Raw genomic sequence first — 18152 nt, forward strand, 5'->3', positions numbered from 1 at the left:
TCTTATCATGCAAGTGGGTTTCGGGTCTGGGTCTTGACCCGCTCCAGCCCCGACCTGAAACAAAAAAATAAAACAAGTGTTACATCCTACCCTCCTTAAATAAAATTTCATCTTCGAAATTTAGATCATACCTCAATGTGAAAACAAATGTGGATACTTTTTTTGCATATCCTCATTGAGTTCCCATGTGCTCTCTTTCAACTGATGGTGTTGTCATTCCACTTTCACTAAAAGAATTCTCTTAGTGCAAAGCACTTACTCTCTTTGATCCACAATTTTAATAGATTTTTCTTTTATTGCCAAATCATCTTGCACTTGAATACCTTGAAAATCAATCACATGTGTAGGATCGGGCATATATTTTTAAAGCATAGAAACATGAAAAATGTCATGAACATGACTCAAATTAGGTGATAGTACCAATTTGTATGCCACCTCTCCAATCTTCTCTAATATCTCAAAAGGTTCAATGAACCTCGGACTCAACTTTCCCTTAATACCAAATCGAAAAACGCCTTTAGTAGTTGAAATTTTCAAAAACAGATGATCACCAACCTCAAAAGCCAACTATCTACGTCGAATGTCAGCATAACTTTTCTGTCTACTCTGAGCGGTCAATAATTTTTTCCTTACCAATTGTACTTGGTCTTTGTAATGTTGCAATAGCAACAAGTTTTCAATCTTGTCATCACCCAATTCGATCCAACAAGCAGGCGATCTGCATGTACATGGCCTCAAAAGGTGTCCTTCCGATACTAGAGTAGTAATTGTTGTTATATGCAAATTCTGCCAATGTTACATGTTTATCTCATTCTCCCTTCTAGTCCAAAACACAAGCACGTAACATGTCCTCTAAGATTTGAATGGTCCTCTTAGATTGCCCATCAATTTGGGAGTGGAATGTTGTACTTAGCTTAAGCTTGGTACCTAATGACTTTTGCAATTACCCTCAAAACGTAGACGTAAAACGTGGATCTTGATCCGCAATAATAGACTTTGGCACTACATGCAATCTCACTATCTTGCCAATGTATAACTCTGCGAGAGTTTCCAAAGACTAACTGATTCTGATTGGTAGAAAATGAATGGACTTCATAAGTCGATCAACAATCACCCATATGACATCATGTTATCTCCTGGTGTGAGGCAAACCAACCACGAAATTCATAGTAATGTCCTCCCATTTCCACATTAGAATATTTATTCTCTGCAACAAGCCTCCTGGTCTTTGATGTTCTGCTTTGACCCGCTGACAAACTAAGCATTTTGCTACATATTCTACAATTTTGAACTTCATTCCAAGCTACCAGAAATTTCATTTTGTATCCTGAAACATTTTTGTACTACCAGAATGTATAACAAATTTGGTTTTGTGAGCTTCATCAAGCAATTGACGCTTCACCCCTTCATCTCTAGGGAACCACAATCTTTGTCGAAACCACAATGAACCATCTTCATCTTGATACCAAGAAGAATTTGCTTTCTTGCTTTCTTCTGTATTTTTAGTAAAATCAGGATCTTCCTTTTGCTTCAATGTGAAGAAGTACTTGAACCGCTCAGGCAAAACATCCTCAAGGCCCAAAACCGGATGAGACAGACTTACAATAAGGGGTCTAAGGGGCGTAAGGATAGAGAATTCTAAATTGGGGACTATGTATGGCTAAAGCGCCTACCTATGAAGCAAAAATCGTTATTATGGCAGCCATACTCCAAACTTCTACCCAGATACTATGACCCACATCCCGTGCTTCAAAAGGTTGAGCGAGCAGCATATCACTTGGGACTGCTCAAGATGGCATTGGTTCACCCAGTCTTTCATGTGACCCATCTGAAGCCGCACTTTGGAGAGACACCCGAGCAAATCGAGGTCGTGTCGGATCACCTACCAACCCCCTACCGCATCTTGAAGCATCGTAGAGTTCAGAGGGAAGGCAGACTAAGGCACGAAGTATTAGTAGAGTGGAATGTCCAGATCGAGGAACATATTGGGAAGAGTTCGAACAAATCACCCATCGATTCCCTAAAGAAGGAGCTTGGGGACAAGCTCCATTTAAGGATGGTGGATCAGTTGCGAACCAACCTCAATGGCAGGCAAGAACGTCGGCCAACGGTCGAGCACTACAGGCAAGAGGCCAAGCATACTGCGGAAAGCCTAGCCGTGAGACAACGAGCAAGGCACAAAAGCCGGGCCAAGCATCCTCGGCCGTGGTGGCCGGGGCAGGAAGGACCAACATCGGCAGCACTAGCCGCATAGCAGCCGCGAGGAGCGATCAAGAGGAGGCTAACCTTGGCAACGAAGGCCGAGCGCAGAAAGAAGGCAGCAGCCAAGCAAGCGGGACAGGGTCAGGAAAGGCAGGAGCTAGGCAGACGGACAGGGCAGGCAGAGCGCGGGAAGCAAGCAGCAGGTAGCTAGAGGCCATTTTCGCAGTAAGCCAGGCAGAACCAAAGCCAAGTTGAGTCTGAACCCAACCCCATCGGGTTAGTCTAGGATCGAATCCTGCCAGCGTCAAATCCATTTGGAGCAAAGCTAAGAATAGAACTAGGACCTCTTTACTGGGATTGTAGGCCACCTTTTTGCTTGTCTTAGACAGGATCTTGAGATCAGGAAAATCTCTTAAAAAAAGAAGACAGAATTTATTTGATTGTTTTCGAAAGGATGAATTGTTTTGGATCGTACAACAGAGGTTACATTAATTTATTCTGTTTATGTCTCCTTCCTAATTTGGTATTTTCAGGTAAGCAAAATCTGTGTAGTTCATGCATCTCAAGAAGCTATTATTGCTGGCATGGAGAATCAAATATAGAGATGATAGTTTCTCGTCTAGTGTGTTCCTTGATGCTGAATTTCCTCTCTGTTATATGCTTATGGTGGCTGGTTTAGTTTTTTACGAACTAATCTGGCTCTGAGGTGATGATTACATTTATTTGAAAGCCTGCTTACTGGAAGCTGATTTGGTGATGCTGGTTTTATGCCTGGTAGATAAATCAAAATGAGAAATGGAGCCTATGGCGGTTATTAGTAGGTGAACTGGCATGATGAGGATGGTCTCTTCATTGGTCGTCTGAATCAGAAACATCCGGAAAGAGAAGCTTCTCGTAATGGAAGTTGTTGCTTGAGTTGAATTTATAATTGATACATTTTCTGTACGTGATGTTTGGCTAATATATAGCTTTTCTCAAGTGTATACTTGTAAGTTAGACTCCTGGCCAATTGTTACCATTGTGCAACTGTTACATGAGATTTGCCAGAATGCTGCTTTAGTGTTTTATATGTGATTTTTGAAGGCATTCTTTATAGAAGATAGTTATCACTCTAGTTCTTTAGAAATCTAAAAATATATTTCTTTATCATCAACTACAGAAATATATTTCTTTATCACACACACATCAAAATGGAAATCGAAAAGATTTTTCTCATTCATTTTTTTCAAGAAATATATTTTCAAAAATATATTTCTAATTCTAGATTTCCAAGCCATCAAACGGCCCCTAAATGCATTTTTCAAAACTCAGGTGACGTGCACCATTCTTATTTCTCTTCAATGCATCATAGCTTATAAGATAATATGTAGACACTTAGGCAATAGAAAATTCATTATTTGATTCTTTGTTTGATTACCTTTAATTCAGGCACCAGAACAACCAAACCTCATGTTGATAGGCGGTCCCATGTTTTAAACTTTCGAGGCAAGTTTCTTTAACTTTTTTTGGGCAAAAGGTTTATGTTCAAAAGGTAAAAAATTTGGGATGCAAACGACTAGGTGAAATGAGAAAATAAAAACTTTGAGGGCATTTTGGACACTTTCTTTTAGTGATTTGTGTTTAACCATGGTTTGTTTGGCCAGGGTGAATAGGGTTAGTTAAACTTAAGCATAGGCACTAAGCCGAGCTGCCAGCTCCCGACTCAGGCGAAGCCCGAGTATTGTGAGTAAGCCCGACAAGCGGATTTACAAGTTTTTTAATTTACTTTTACCTTTTTTTTAAAAAAAAATTTGTAACGTCATTTATTGTAGGGTTTCAATTCCCGATTTCGAACTTCCATTTCGAGTTGGAGCTTCGACCGTCGAGACCCTACCCTGCTGCCTGCGCCCCTGCCGGCTGCCGCTACCTGTTCCTGATTTCCTAGTGGCTGGTCCTGCTGCTCACATCCTCGCCATCCGCTTGTTGCTGTTTGCCGCTTCGCTGTCGCCGCACCGGTCACCGCCTCGCCGTTTCCGTGCTATCGTCGTGCGGTCGTCGTCGTCTCACCGTTCTGTCGCCTCACCGTTGAGTTGCTATTGTCACAGTGTTGCCTTGCCGTCAAGTTGCCCAATGCCCAGACCACAGTCGCACCACACCTGCAGCCTGAACCCATGCCGTTGGCCCGCTGCCTGTTCAATCTGCCCGCAGCCTCGTCGTTTGCCGCATCGTCCCATGGCCCTCACTGTGTATGCGACGGGCTGGGCCTCGATCAACAAGATCTTGGCCTTCGTAACCAGCCCGGCCTGGCTGGGTGGCGGGTCGGCTCGGCCGGGTATTTAACATTGCCATGTTTTCTGGGTTGGGTCGGGCTGGTCCAAATGCCCAAGCCCAGTTAAAATATATTGGATAGACTGTAATTTGAAGGTCTTTAAAACGGCAGAGCATTTTGTAATATTGCCCAAACCTTAGCATGCTTTTGTTTTATTTTTAAATCGGGGAGCTCGTACGGAGAACGAGTGGGAGGAAACGTCAACTACCAGGTGACGTGAGGGTAAAGGACTCTGCTGTTTCTGCTGGCTTCCCTTGCATTATCGCCAACAAGGAGGGTAGCTTAGCGGACACACTTACTTTTTCCGATCACCGGAAGACTTGATCTTTTCTTCATGGCGAGTTCCATTGCTGTGCCCACTGTAAATTTTCACCAGTATGAGAAATTCCAGTTGAATCCGAGCAAAGTGTCTGGCTTGCGGCCATGGGGATTGGCACTTGAGCGTGTTAGCTTGGGGTGCAAGATTGGTTCCCGGGTTCGTATCGGCAGGGGCATTTTGTGTAAAGCTGGCGATACAGGTAGCAACGGCAGAAGGGAACCCGTCGCAATTCAGCTGTACAACCAAATAGATAGGTATGGTTGTTGAACCCTCTGACTTTTTGGTTCCCTCCAAATTCGACCGTGACGATCAGTGGGTTTCTGGGCATTTGCAGGGTTATGACGGAAGTCAGTAAGCAGTCTCAGGAGGGAAGGAGTTCATCGGGAGATTGGACAGAAATCGAGGTGGCTGCTCTTCTGCTTTCTTTTATCAGTGCCCTTTCCCTCCTGACCTTCATTTGTGGGTTTAGTTTTCTGTTCTTGCGACATTCATAAATAATAACTTGAAATTATCCGATACCTTGCTCTAAGTATCGGTTTATGCACTTCAAATTAAGGTAGATTAAGAGATTGTTCCAGAGAATGAAAAACTTTCATACGGTCGAAGGGAGTTAAACATGATGTTGGTTGTGGGGAAGGGATTTCTGAGGCAGCTTTGCATTTAGAGAATCGAAGCAGGACGTCATAAATGCATCTCCTAGGTTGACAAACTCAGCTTTGTGGTTCTCTTATGAATTAAAAGTTAGTCGGGGAACTTGGTATTATTTGGAGGAAACATAGGTTTACGCAGGAGTCAAAACATGTGTTGGAAGTAATCAAATTACTAGTGCTGAACTAATCTAAGTACTAATGCTGAACTCAGCATATGATCCTCAATCTCTTCAAAGAACGAATGTCACATATTCCTACACAAGTCGAATTGGTACTCAAACTAAGTTATGCGAAATGTTTTGATGATGAGACTTATGTGATGCATAAGTAGCAGCGTTACCTTCTAGTGGAACGGAAGAATGTTTCTTCATTGATGATGCTCCTCAAGATAATCAAAATGATGATATACAGCCAAATAAAACATTTATACTTTTATTTGAATCTAGCTTTTTGGCCTGGCCTGATCCACACAAAGAAAATTGTACTTGTGTACCATGTACTGGTGGTGTTATTTCTGCATGCCATTATTATGCAAGTTGTGACAATATGCATTCCTTCTGGTACTCTCTTTTGGTCCTTGGAGAGCAGTGAAAATGAATAAAATCTGCTGTTAATGATCCCAAAAGCTAAAAAAGACAACAATAAGCACCATACTCAAAGCACCAAATGGTTCAATGAACCAATATATAAACCACTGAATGTGCACTAAAGCAAAAACTGAAAAGTAATAAGCCTTTTTTAAATATAAAAGAGAAGGAACAACAAATGAAAATACAAGAGGGAAGTGCATTCATTATATTGGTAGGGCATCACTGAGCTGGTTGTGCTAATTTATATAGAGAGGGCAGCATTGAGCTAGCCAATGCTAGTTCAGTGCTGCACCAAAATAAAAAAATAAAATAGGAAAGATAAATAGAAAAAGAACAGAAATAAGAAAAAAAAATGAAAATAAAAACCTAATTCGAAAATAAGATGAAGCATACATACTCAATAATATGAAATCATATATAATTGAGATAGGTATATATGTGGATGATCATATAATGATATTTACATATATATTTTGACAGCCCCTCAAATTTATAATGCTATCACCAAAAGTTTGTGAAGAAGAAAATTAAACCTGCAAGAGCTCAACACTTTGGTGAAGAAGCATTCAGTCTGAAACTCTGAGGCTACATAGGGTAAATCAATTATCTTTCTTAGGTCTTTTTCTCTTACAAAATCTTAATCCATATCTATATGCTTTGTTGTCTCATGAAACATATGATGGTGGTGAGCTTGCTTCAATGGCTAGTTTAGTGCTGCACCAAACTGGAAGATAAAAATAAAACATAAAAAAGAACAAAAAAGAACAGAAAAACAAAAAAATGACAACAAAAACAATAATTCAGCCCTCTATATATGTGTGTGTGTGTGTGTATGTGTGGTAATATTAAAATATATATAAATGAGATGTATATATATGGATAAATGTGTTGTATATATATGGATAAATATGTACAACACAACACAACCTAGAGTCCTTCTGATCAATTATTGCCACACGCAGTTATGTACAAAACCAGGGAAGGTGATAAATAACTATCTATAGTATACAATTTATAGCAATATAGTATTGATGTTCATGTATGCAAGGTGAGTTAGAAATACTAAATAGTAAGTTGAACTTTATATATGTATTCACTATTTCATTTTCATTGATTCATTGTTTATACTTTTCTAAGGGAGCTTGGGTGCTGAAACCAACTAAAATGAAGCCAAAATTAGTAGTCCATTTTATTGGGGGAATATTTGTTGGGGCTGCTCCACAGCTTTCTTACCGTCTGTTTCTTGAGCGACTTTCAGAGAAGTGAGTAGCTTTCATGATTCAAATACCTTTTGTTTCAAAATACAACTCTATGTTACTGAATATGAGCTTGAACTGGATGCCCTTTTCATTAATATTATTTCTGTTTTGTGTTTGGGTACAAGGGTAATTTGATACTTCCACATTCCAAGGTGCTTCTTTCTTACTTTCTCCATGTAAAATGCCTTTGAAATCATATGTATCTTGTGCAGCATCAGTTCCTACCATCAAAACTCTCCTTAACAATGCTACATTTTGACAGCAATTCTTGCAAGTGCAAGGTGCTTGACTACAGTACTTTGCAATTAAATTTTGTTAAATCACAAACTTATGAAACTTTATGGATATGTTTGTTTCTTTACCTTAAAATTATTACCTGAAAATCAAACTTGTTCATGGTACTGTTGCATTTTCGTAATACCCAAGCATGTGGCGTTGCTCAGACATCAATAGAGATGCACATGGGCACATACTCAAAGACATACGTATTTGAGTTTACACGCAAAAGAGATTGTGGCAAAGCAATCACATGGATGCACCCCTCCTTTTTGGCTTTTTATCTTATTATCTAGTGGGCGAACAATGTTGCAGTGGAGGTGATGGTGACTCTTCTTCTTCGAGTTCTTCTTTCTTCTGTCATCTGTTCTCACATGTATTGCTTAGAGATTGGACAAATTACAATGGAGATTGGACAAATTACAATGGTGATTTTCATGGTAACAGAGCCAAATCAACTCTAAGAAGCTTAAAATTTCCTTTTCGTTTGTTATCTATCTTCCTCTCTTATATTCCTTTTCTTTTTTGTTCACTTCTTTATTTTTTTCTTCTTTCCTCAATTTTATTGCTTTTTAAATTGACTGCATAATCGTGTACCCTTTTAGTGATTGGAAATCAGCCTACTACCTATTCTTTGCTTTCTATTGATCGAAGAGAAAAAGTCCATTCACTTTGTTATTGCAAATTCATTGGCTTTCCCCTTGTTTCCCTAACCTGCTTACCTTCTACTTCTCTTATTTTTGGTAGTTTGTTTAATTAATTCTCTATTTTGGTTGAGTCACTCTCCCTTTGTATTTGCATATCCTATACTATATGGCATGTGTACAGATGTCATATTGTTTCAATGTAAATCAATCTAGTTATTTGACATAAGAAAAGACTATGAAGACAAAACAGCTAGGTTGCGTCAATGCTGTAAACATCATCTAGAGCCTCCATAGAACTATGTGCCATTAGAGATGTATGCCTCAAAGCATGAAACAGACTCTTTGGAGGTGATGCACACTTAAAATGCTTCAGGTCATGCACCTCATACCTTGAAGAATTTGTCTTGCATCTCTTGCTTCAAGTCCATGAAGCTCATGCTTCATGTAATTCGATTAAAATTAAAGGTCAAATTGCTTTCAATAAAGATCTAGTTTTAGCGTTGCACTGTTGTGGGTCAATAAGGTTTGCTCAGAGGGTCACGTGTTCCTTCAGCTTCACTTTTTCCTCTTGAGCATCAGATATTCCAATTAATGCCCTATACAGGTCAGTGATGAATACAAGTTTCAAAATACTGTGATAATTTCCTAAAGAAGAAGCTCAAAACTAAATTTAGTGCAATAGCTTGAAAATATCACCAAAAGGAGCATATCCCGATATGTTTGCCAGATTTTCTTAGGGACACATTTTCAATATGTTTTATTTCCTTTCACATTTTGATAAATATTTTTATTTTTTATCAATGTTTTATCAATATATTTTCAATATGCTTCATAATTTCATAATATTTTGATTATTTTTTATACTTTTTTTTTATTCATGGGATTTTGCTAGAGAGGCAAACTTTCCAATTAATACCCTCCTAGAAAAGCCTTGCCAATTAAGTATGAGAAATGGTACAAACACACATATATAAATTCAAGACAAGTTCTTTTCTTAACCTCACAATGCATAGGCTTGCCTGTGCATGCCAGATGACAAACTAGGCATTAGAAAACGCTTTATCACCTAGAGCCTCTGGGCCCTATGTAATTAGCTGTGACTGGCCTGCCTTGGGCACCTAGACGCATGCTAATTGCACATTTAACTACATAGTCTTCCAGTGATCTAGATGTCTGTGTTCTAACCTGCCATTTCCTTTCAATGGTTCATATTTTCATATTTTAATATTAAATGAGCATTTTTGGCAACTCAGGGGAATTTTGGTGGTTGCAACACCATTTGCTAGTGGATTGGATCATTTTCTCATTGCTGATGAAGTGCAGTTTAAGTTTGATCGATGTCTACATCTTCTACATGACAGTGTAACCACCCCCTCCCCCGGCGCGATCTCTACTGTCAATATTTTCTCTCATGTATCCCTGCCTAAATTGTTCTATGATTAACAGGTGAACGAGCTGCCAGTCTTTGGTATTGGTCATTCTCTGGGATCTGTTATCCATCTCCTGATAGGTACTTATTTTTGTGAAAATTGTTAGGCATGCATTTGAGTGGTAGTTACCTTCAGTGACTTGACTATGGACATCATATTTCCTTCTTCATTTCATAGGATCCAGATATGCTGTGCAAAGAAGTGGAAATGTGTTCATGGCATTCAACAACAAGGTATGTGGAAGCTTGTCAGCCTAATAGATGGAATTTGGGATGCATCAATTTTTGAGAACCATGCCTTCTATTCTTCATGTCTGTACTTTTTCTTCTACTCCTTTCTGTTGAACTGCTTGCCTGGCCTCCCTCTGATCATGGAATCATGGACTTTTATTGCATTCTTTGGCTATTTTTCATAATTATTTCTTTATATAAAAATGAAGGTTATCAATAAATATGGAACAGCCTGACTTAGTGTCCTTCTAATGAGGGAAAGATTACTGTGTATCACTGTGTTTTGCAGGAAGCAAGCCTGGCCATTCCATTGTTTTCTCCAGTCATTGTGCCCATGGCTCAGAGCTTTGGTCCAGTTATTTCCCAGCTCATATCCTCTCCCACAATCCGACTTGGGGTGTGTGCATCTTGTCATTTCCTTTTCTTTCTTTGATGTCTTGTATCTGTTTCTAGCATAAAAGGTAACTGGCTTTTCATGCTTAACTATGTGACAAAGGTACGTGTAATTTGCCCAGGTACCTGTGTCGGTACGTGGGTACGGCGACACGAGTACATGGGTACGGCTGGGTATGACTGCATTTTAAAAGATTTAAAATTATATTTTCAAACTCAATTTTTTCTCTAATTTTGATTTTTCCCTTCTTTTATATTTCCCTTCCGCGAAGATTCTAATTCTATATGTTCCTCCCATTTTTCTTAAATTTTGAGAATTTTATGGATTATAACACAAAGTGTGAACTATTAATGTTTTTTAGAATATAAAATTTGTCGTACCCACAATTTTCAAAATTGTTGTGTCCGAACCCGTACTGCCGTACCCGAACTCGTATCGTACCCGCATCCATGTGACGTAGATGCTGAACTAGGAAAGACAAAATTGTTCTTAAAAACATCGCTTATCGCATAGCAGTTTGTTTATTTCCTAGCAATAAAAAATATTCCTGCCCCATGCTTGGATTGCATGATAACATTGATCAGGTTAAACTACTTTGGAGAACTTTTTCATAATTCCATGTAAAAACTGTCAGGCAGAAATGGCTAAGAAACAGCTGGAAAACCTGAGTCCTCCAATCCTAAAGCAAGTTCTTCCTTTGATAGACCAACTTCCTCCCTTATACACGGATTTGGTTAATGGACGAGAAGATTTCACCCCAAGGCCAGAAGAAACTCGCCGACTGGTATGCTTTTTATAAGCTAATTGTGATGCATTTTATTGGGAGAATCACTGATTCTTAATGTAACATTGATCCTGGTTTCATGATATTTAGTGTTTACATGCTTGATCTAAGATTATTTACTATTGGAGAATAATGAGCTATTTCTTCTTGAGCTAACTTTTGCTATTATGTTGCTAATATGACACATTTGATCTTATTTTACTTGCGATGCTATCTGCCATTAGTTGAAGTATGTTCGTCTTGCCAACTTAAAATTTTCAGATAGGACAAAGGTTTAGAGAATAGGAAAAGAGGCAAAAATGATGCTCAATGTGGGGCATTTGTACATGAAAGCCCAAATTTCAGTTTCCTAGAACTTCAAAAAACGTCATATGCCAAACTGTTTACAACTTGTCTATTTATGTCCAAGATATATGTAAAGTGTATATGTTTATTTTATGTCTATATTGTTGTTATACATGTGTGTACACTGTACAGTTGTATATATATATATGGGTTCAATTGTAAATAGGTTAGATTATTTCTTTTGCATTTTTGTGTATTTTTTTTCAGCTGCAGCACTTCTAGCCCATTGTCCAGCTGTTGAAAGTCTCCAACAGCTAAATTTTGTCCTCTTTAAAACGGACTGTTGTGCCTTCTTGTATGCTTTGCTTCTTTGAAGATTTTCTGTCATAAAATGTCCTTTTTGTGCCTTAGTGTTGACTTGCTTTTGTCTCAGCTCTACTCAGTGCATCTTTTGTGAGATGCTGAGTTTAAAAATATAGATTTGTGTCTTTATTTTTATATAGTGTTTTCCAAGATTTAAATGCCTTCTTAACCTATGTCACACGGTGCGATGCCGATGTGGATATTGATGTTGGTGTAGGTGCAGCATTTTCAAAAACCATGAATATGCGTTTGTTGAGGAATATAAATATATATAATTATATATATAGGGAAATCAAAATTTCTTGGCTGCCCGATGTTGCCGGATGACCAGAAATTTAAAAAATGTTGCTAAAAATAGTTGCCACGAGGGTATTAGTGACAATTTTGTAATATAGCAACAGTTTATAGTGGTTTTCATGATGTTTTACTCTCTTTTAACCATGATTTGTAAATTTTGAGCCATCCAGCAAAAGCTGATGGCCGACAAATTGCAATTTCTCTCTCTCTCTCTCTCTCTCTCTCACATGGGTATGGGTACGGGTACGGATGCCGGTGCCAGTGCTGGTACAGGTACGGACCATTTTTAAAAAACTTGGGTACGGGGGTACGGCCGTACAAACACACATATATATATGTAAAAAAATTTCAAACATAATAACATATTCGCACATATATATATCAAAAATCATAAACAGAATAACATGTTTCACTCCAACACATTTCCAATGTTATGAAAAATCCAGCAATGAAGTTCATTAAATTCAAGAAAAAAAAAACAGAAAACAATTTCATGTCAATTGAACCAAATAAAAGAACCAGACGAACGAAACGCACTTGAATTCGAAAACGAGAAAAAAAAGAGGTACAACAAGCAACAATTTTACGAATACAAAGAAAAGGAAAAAGAAGAAATGGGACAGAGAGAACGATCGGTCGACAACACTAGTAAAGTAGGAAAACCAACCACGACTCATGACACCAAGAGAGAATAGGCCAGAGAAAACCACACAGAACCAAAAACAGAAAATAGAACAGGGGTAATAGACACAAACACAAACAGTAGAACCGAAAACAGAAAATAGAACAGGGTGGCGGTCATTGCCGTCTCCGACGGCGAAGGCAGGGGTGGAGCCGATGAAAATGAAAAGAAAAATGAAAAAAGCACTGGTAAAGTAGGAAAACCAACCACGACTCATGACACCAAGAGAGAATAGGCCAGAGAAAACCACACAGAACCAAAAACAGAAAATAGAACAGGGGTAATAGACACAAACACAAACAGTAGAACCGAAAACAGAAAATAGAACAGGGGTGGCGGTCATCGCCGTCGCCGGCGGCGAAGGCAGGGGTGGAGCCGATGAAAATGAAAAGAAAAATGAAAAAAGCGAAAAAAATACCGTGACAGTCGCCTCCTAGCGTCTGCTGTCGCCGCTGCCGTCGCCATTCTGCCCCTGCGTTCGGCGCCCCTGCCTTCACTGCTGCTGCCTTCGTCGCCGGACGTCGCTCGGTAAGAGGTAAGACAGAAACCCTTAAAACTTAAAACGGAATTTAAGTTTTAAGGGTTTCGTTCTTTTTTTTTTTAACGTTAAAATGGTTTTAAAAGATAAAATCAAATAATCGTTAAAATTAAAAACAGCCAAATTTGACCCGGTACGGTCAACGCACCGGAGGCCGTAAACAGCCATTTTTTGACTCTATCAAATTTGACCGTGTCCAAAAAAGGATGGATACGGCCTCTGGTGTGTTGACCGTACCCGGTACGGTCAACGCCGCACCATTGGCGTACCCAAGGGTACGACACCGGTGCGTTGACTTGGAGGAGTACCCGTGTAACATAGCTCTCTCTCTCTCTCTCTCTCTATATATATATATATATATATCTATATATATGAGATAGAAAATTATTCCACAGATGACAAAATCAACAACTTATGAGCTACGTTATGGTTCTGTTAATGATTGAACAAAAAAGTGGCAAATTGTTGGTTGCCACATCCGAGCTTCAGCTGCATCAAGCACATGATGGATAATTTCTGATCAGATTGGTATGTTGTATCCAAGAACGTGGACATATCACTAAGTTATACGTATTTTTCTAAGTGGTGGAAATCAATAGTTCACCTTGTGGATGAGCAAAATCTCATATTATTTTCCCTAGATTTAGTATATCAAAGTCATGTTTCTTAGTAAATAAGCATTGAGAAATGCATTTACGAGCTCAAACTGTCCAAGCACCATCAACTGTGCTTTTTTGATTGGGATCTAAACTGGGGCCTAACCGAAGGAGCTCGATTATATATATATATATATATATATATATATATATATATATATATATATATATAGGGGTGGGTTGGTGCGTGTGTGTGCATATATATATTATATATGGACACTAAATGTTGACCACCGCAAATTCTGACTTTTAATATATATTCTCATCTCATCATTAGGTGTGATTTAGTGTGGCGTGAAGAGGTAAGGTGAAAGATAGATTTAGAAGTTAGGTTTTAGCATATGGACTACTCTCTTTTTCACAGATATAACCGTAAGTACACTGATGTATATGCATAACGTCCACAACTATAATTTTCAAAAAAAGAAAAAAGAGTAAAAATTCTATGTATAGATCATGTTCCATAAGAAGTTGAAGATTAATTGCCATAGCTTTCTTTGTATCGCAAAATCCGACCTTGTCATCATTTTTTTTTCCTTCTTTTCCTACACATATACATATATATGGTGATACATGAAATTCTTCATTTTACAATTAAACTTGTGTTTGAAATGTCTTGCTTGCTCTCTGCTTTCCCTCCTTTTTTCTGTTCATTTAAATTCGAATTATGCAACTTTTCTGGGATATTGGTTGTGGTGGACTGCTTATCCTAGCATGTTTGCTTAACGCAAAAATTTAATATTGTTTCCAAATTCCAACAACTTAACTAGTATGCACTTGCCATTACGCAATCAAGATGTGCATTGATCAGTTCTTTTTGCTGGTGGCCATTGTAGGTCAAATCCTATTATGGAATCTCTCGGAATCTGCTAGTGAAATTCCGTGACGATACAATTGATGAAACTTCAATCTTAGCTCAGGTGTTGAGCTCTGAATCTGCAATTAGTTCATCTTTGGATATGTCTATTCGCACGTTACCAGGGGATCATGGGCTTCCTTTACAACAAGTGAGTATTTAAATCCTGTTTGAGACAAGCCTTTCTCGTTAATGTCTGATGAGTTGCTGTTTACATATCCAAGGTCCAGCATGTTCACGTCCAACCTTATTTGACAGGCATTTTGGACATGATTTAGAGTCTGGAAAAAAGCATTTTCAACTTCAATTGATCCAATATTTCGTGGACATCCTGGAATTCTAATAATATGCATGTCTTGTGGAACACTTGATAATAATTTTTTTTTTTTGACAATTTATTATCTGCCTCCTGTTTCTCGTGTGCTGTTTCTATTGAATAGTGAGAAAATGATCACCTGAATAAAACTTTGTTCTGTTTAAAGAGCCTAGTCGATTTACATCATACTTTCAAAATGTGAGTTAATTGTCTCATCATTGATTGTGATTCGTGATTCTTTTTAGCTTGCTGGGTTTGAGCAATCTTCTTCTCAGGTTGTTTCCCTTTTGTGACTCAAACATCACCTATTGTAATAGGGTTGTGCGATGCTCTACTTGACATTTAATCATTTCTTCCTTTTCTCGAGTTTTGTCCTTCTCTTTCTTGCTACTTTTTTTTTCATGTTATTTTGTTTGTTTGTGGAAGCACAGTTGGGGGGGTGGGGGTGCATGCACTTATTTGTGTGTCTCTCTAAGTTTGATGTGTCAAGCACTTCACCACTGTGTTGATACCGAGACTTGTATCATTATCCACGTAACGTGGAGCCACATGAGCTGGTGAAGAAATTGCTGAACATGCTAGCTCATCATGGACAAAAATGTCTCACTGATATTGCACCAATGATAGAGGAATGACTTTCTTTGGGCTGCATTATTTCTATAGGTTCTGCCAGATATTCCTCCAGCTATGGCTGATGCTGTGAACAGAGGGGGAGAACTGCTGGCAAATCTAACAATCGGAACGCCGTGGGAGACTATAGGGAGAGAGGTGGGAAGCACATTGGGTGCAGATTCGAGAGATCTTCGTACCCAAATGACAAAGGATGTAGACCTTCTTGTGGATGTTATTGCTTCGTGGATGCTGACAAACTCTGGTCTTAAGTTACTGCGTTCCTGATGGATGGTCAGAAGCAGTCGGATGCAGCATAGCACCGCCCAACAGAAGGCTGGAGGATCCAAATGGTTAGTGGCATGTCAAGTGAAGCTAAAGAGCAGAGCTGTTTACTGCATCATCACATGTAAAAAAAACCAATCTCATTGTCCGTATTTAGATGTGCATCTGATAGGGATGATTTGTGATCCATGACTCAACGTACCAAATATTTTTCCTTTTCATTGCAGAGATGTTGAGGCTATGGCCTACTTACTGGATGCTTGGAAGTTGGAATGGAGCTGATGATTACTACTCAGATGATATGAGGCTATTAGGAGATGCTTGTAGAAACTGCAGTTCTGGACAAAGTACCGTTCACTTTAACGTTCTCTTTTCTGTGAGTGGAGTTGAAAAATCATGCCTTTGTCACTAGCTCCTGGAATTGGTCGCCATATAAATGGTTATTTCGTCCGTGGATGCCTCTGTTAAGCACCAACTGAGCTAGATGAAAGCATACTCGTATATGGAACAGGTTACATGGATACCACGTGACCCACATTATGGCGCTCCCCTGCATACCATGTGTATTGCGTTGAAAAGACATAGATGGGGAATTGTGGAACCTGCAAAAACGCAATTTAGCCCTTCTACGTAAGTTTTCGAGGGAAGACGTAAAGATTAGGCAATAAAGAAAAACTAATTAATAACTTTTGTATTATGTATATAAAAAATTCATGCCTTTACATAGTTCATTGTAACGATCCACTGATTAATTTAGCATGTCAAGTCGACCATTAAGTTAGTAAAAAAAAACAAGTTTTCCCTCTGGAAAGGAACATGAGAATGATATCTGATTTTGCAAATATACCCAAGTATTTTCTTCCCAATTATAGTTAAATACAGTCAACGTTATGTGGTGTAGACGTGGACACTGACATGGGAGGTTGTACCTTCGGGCCACATGAAACAACACGTTAGGCTATGGAAATGATGAAAGTGCCCTGAAAGATTAAAGGACACCCGTCTCCAGTAAATTATCGAAGCATTACATTTTCTTTTTCTAAAATAGAAAAGTTAAGTGTGTGAGTGATTATCGCCAAATATGTAGGCGTGTTCTTTATTATTATCCTTTCTTTTTCTATTTGCACAAAAAGTTTTGCAAAAGGTGGTCCTTATTTCATCTCTCTTCCCCTAAAATCAATTTTCATTTTAACTAATGCACCTGTCAATGAAAAGACATAGATGCCCTTCAGCCACATTAATGTCCTCCATCGAATATTTTAGTTCTCTCCTGCCTAAGTGTGTTTTCATTTGAATTGGTGTGACCATCTATACAAAGATGTAAATGCCCTTGAATAAGAGGATGTCACCATGAAACAAGTATAACCCTTTCAAAACCCTTACATGACCGTGACGTGCTCAAGAACCTCATTAGCACACGTTTCAAGTTTTCAATAAAGTCAAATCATCAATGGGAATACTTTAACGATATGCTGGTGGACATGGTTTCGGTGTTGATTCCTGCCACCTCTGCTGCTTGGGTGTGTTGTCCATTTCCAGGGTGCATCCTAGCCATTCATAGTGATGTGGTTTGTACCCATCAACCTTAGGATCTTAGATTGAGCCCATCTTTTACCATTACAGCAACATATCCTTCTTCACTTTTGCCCCTAAAATTTTGTGTTTGTCACACACACAGAGAGAGAGAGAGAGAGAGCTCTTCGGTACCTCATATATGCTTGTGAGCAATAGATAGTCCATGCCCCAGCTGTGCATGCATTCCGACAATCGCAAGGTGCAGTAGACAACCACCAATCAAAAGACTGCATATAAAAAGTGGGGGACAGAAAAGCTAAACATCCTCTTTCTCATATGAAGGAATTTAGTGAATCTTATGATGATGTAATCATTATTGAGATTTTGTGGACTGCATGCTATGATTGGATGGAATGAAGTGAGAACTAGGAAGAATATAATGTTATATGAAGATGGATATCAAATATATATGTATGTTCCAAATGAGTACATTTATGCATGACTATTTAGTAAGGTTAATAGGTAACGTGAATATATTATTAGACTAATTGTACTGAAAAATTAAGGTAAGCCATGTTGTATCCCCAACTACAGATGAGGGTCACTAAGCATCAGACCGAAATACACCATGTTAATATGTTATAGACTTATAGTGTAATTG

At 38.6% G+C, this 18152-nt stretch overlaps 1 protein-coding gene across 2 annotated transcripts; it reads left to right on the plus strand.

The window, feature by feature from the left end:
• The first annotated feature begins 4066 nt into the window (after nt 1-4066).
• LOC116264296 (uncharacterized) lies at nt 4067-16499 on the plus strand. Of its 2 annotated transcripts, none has more exons than XM_031644431.2 (11): nt 4067-5083; nt 5164-5233; nt 7207-7331; nt 9505-9613; nt 9698-9761; nt 9859-9914; nt 10201-10308; nt 10940-11089; nt 14747-14917; nt 15746-16100; nt 16204-16499. In XM_031644431.2, the coding sequence occupies exons 1-10, from the start codon at nt 4845-4847 to the stop codon at nt 15977-15979; spliced, it is 1326 nt and encodes a 441-aa protein (XP_031500291.1). In that variant the 5' UTR covers nt 4067-4844; the 3' UTR covers nt 15980-16100; nt 16204-16499. The 2 variants fall into 2 exon arrangements, with proteins under 2 accessions (XP_031500291.1, XP_031500292.1); XM_031644432.2 differs by having other exon boundaries at nt 15746-16044.
• The last annotated feature ends 1653 nt before the right edge of the window (nt 16500-18152 follow it).

The sequence above is a fragment of the Nymphaea colorata genome, chromosome 11 (genome assembly GCF_008831285.2).
Source record: "Nymphaea colorata isolate Beijing-Zhang1983 chromosome 11, ASM883128v2, whole genome shotgun sequence".
In the NCBI taxonomy this organism is placed as follows: Eukaryota; Viridiplantae; Streptophyta; class Magnoliopsida; order Nymphaeales; family Nymphaeaceae; genus Nymphaea; species Nymphaea colorata.

Coding starts and splice junctions, on each gene's coding strand:
- LOC116264296 (XM_031644431.2), top strand. CDS start 4,845: ATGGCGAGTTCCATTGCTGTGCCCACTGTAAATTTTCACCAGTATGAG. Junction 7,332..9,504: donor CTTGAGCGACTTTCAGAGAA/GTGAGTAGCTTT, acceptor TTGGCAACTCAG/GGGAATTTTGGTGGTTGCAA. Junction 9,915..10,200: donor TCATGGCATTCAACAACAAG/GTATGTGGAAGC, acceptor TGTGTTTTGCAG/GAAGCAAGCCTGGCCATTCC.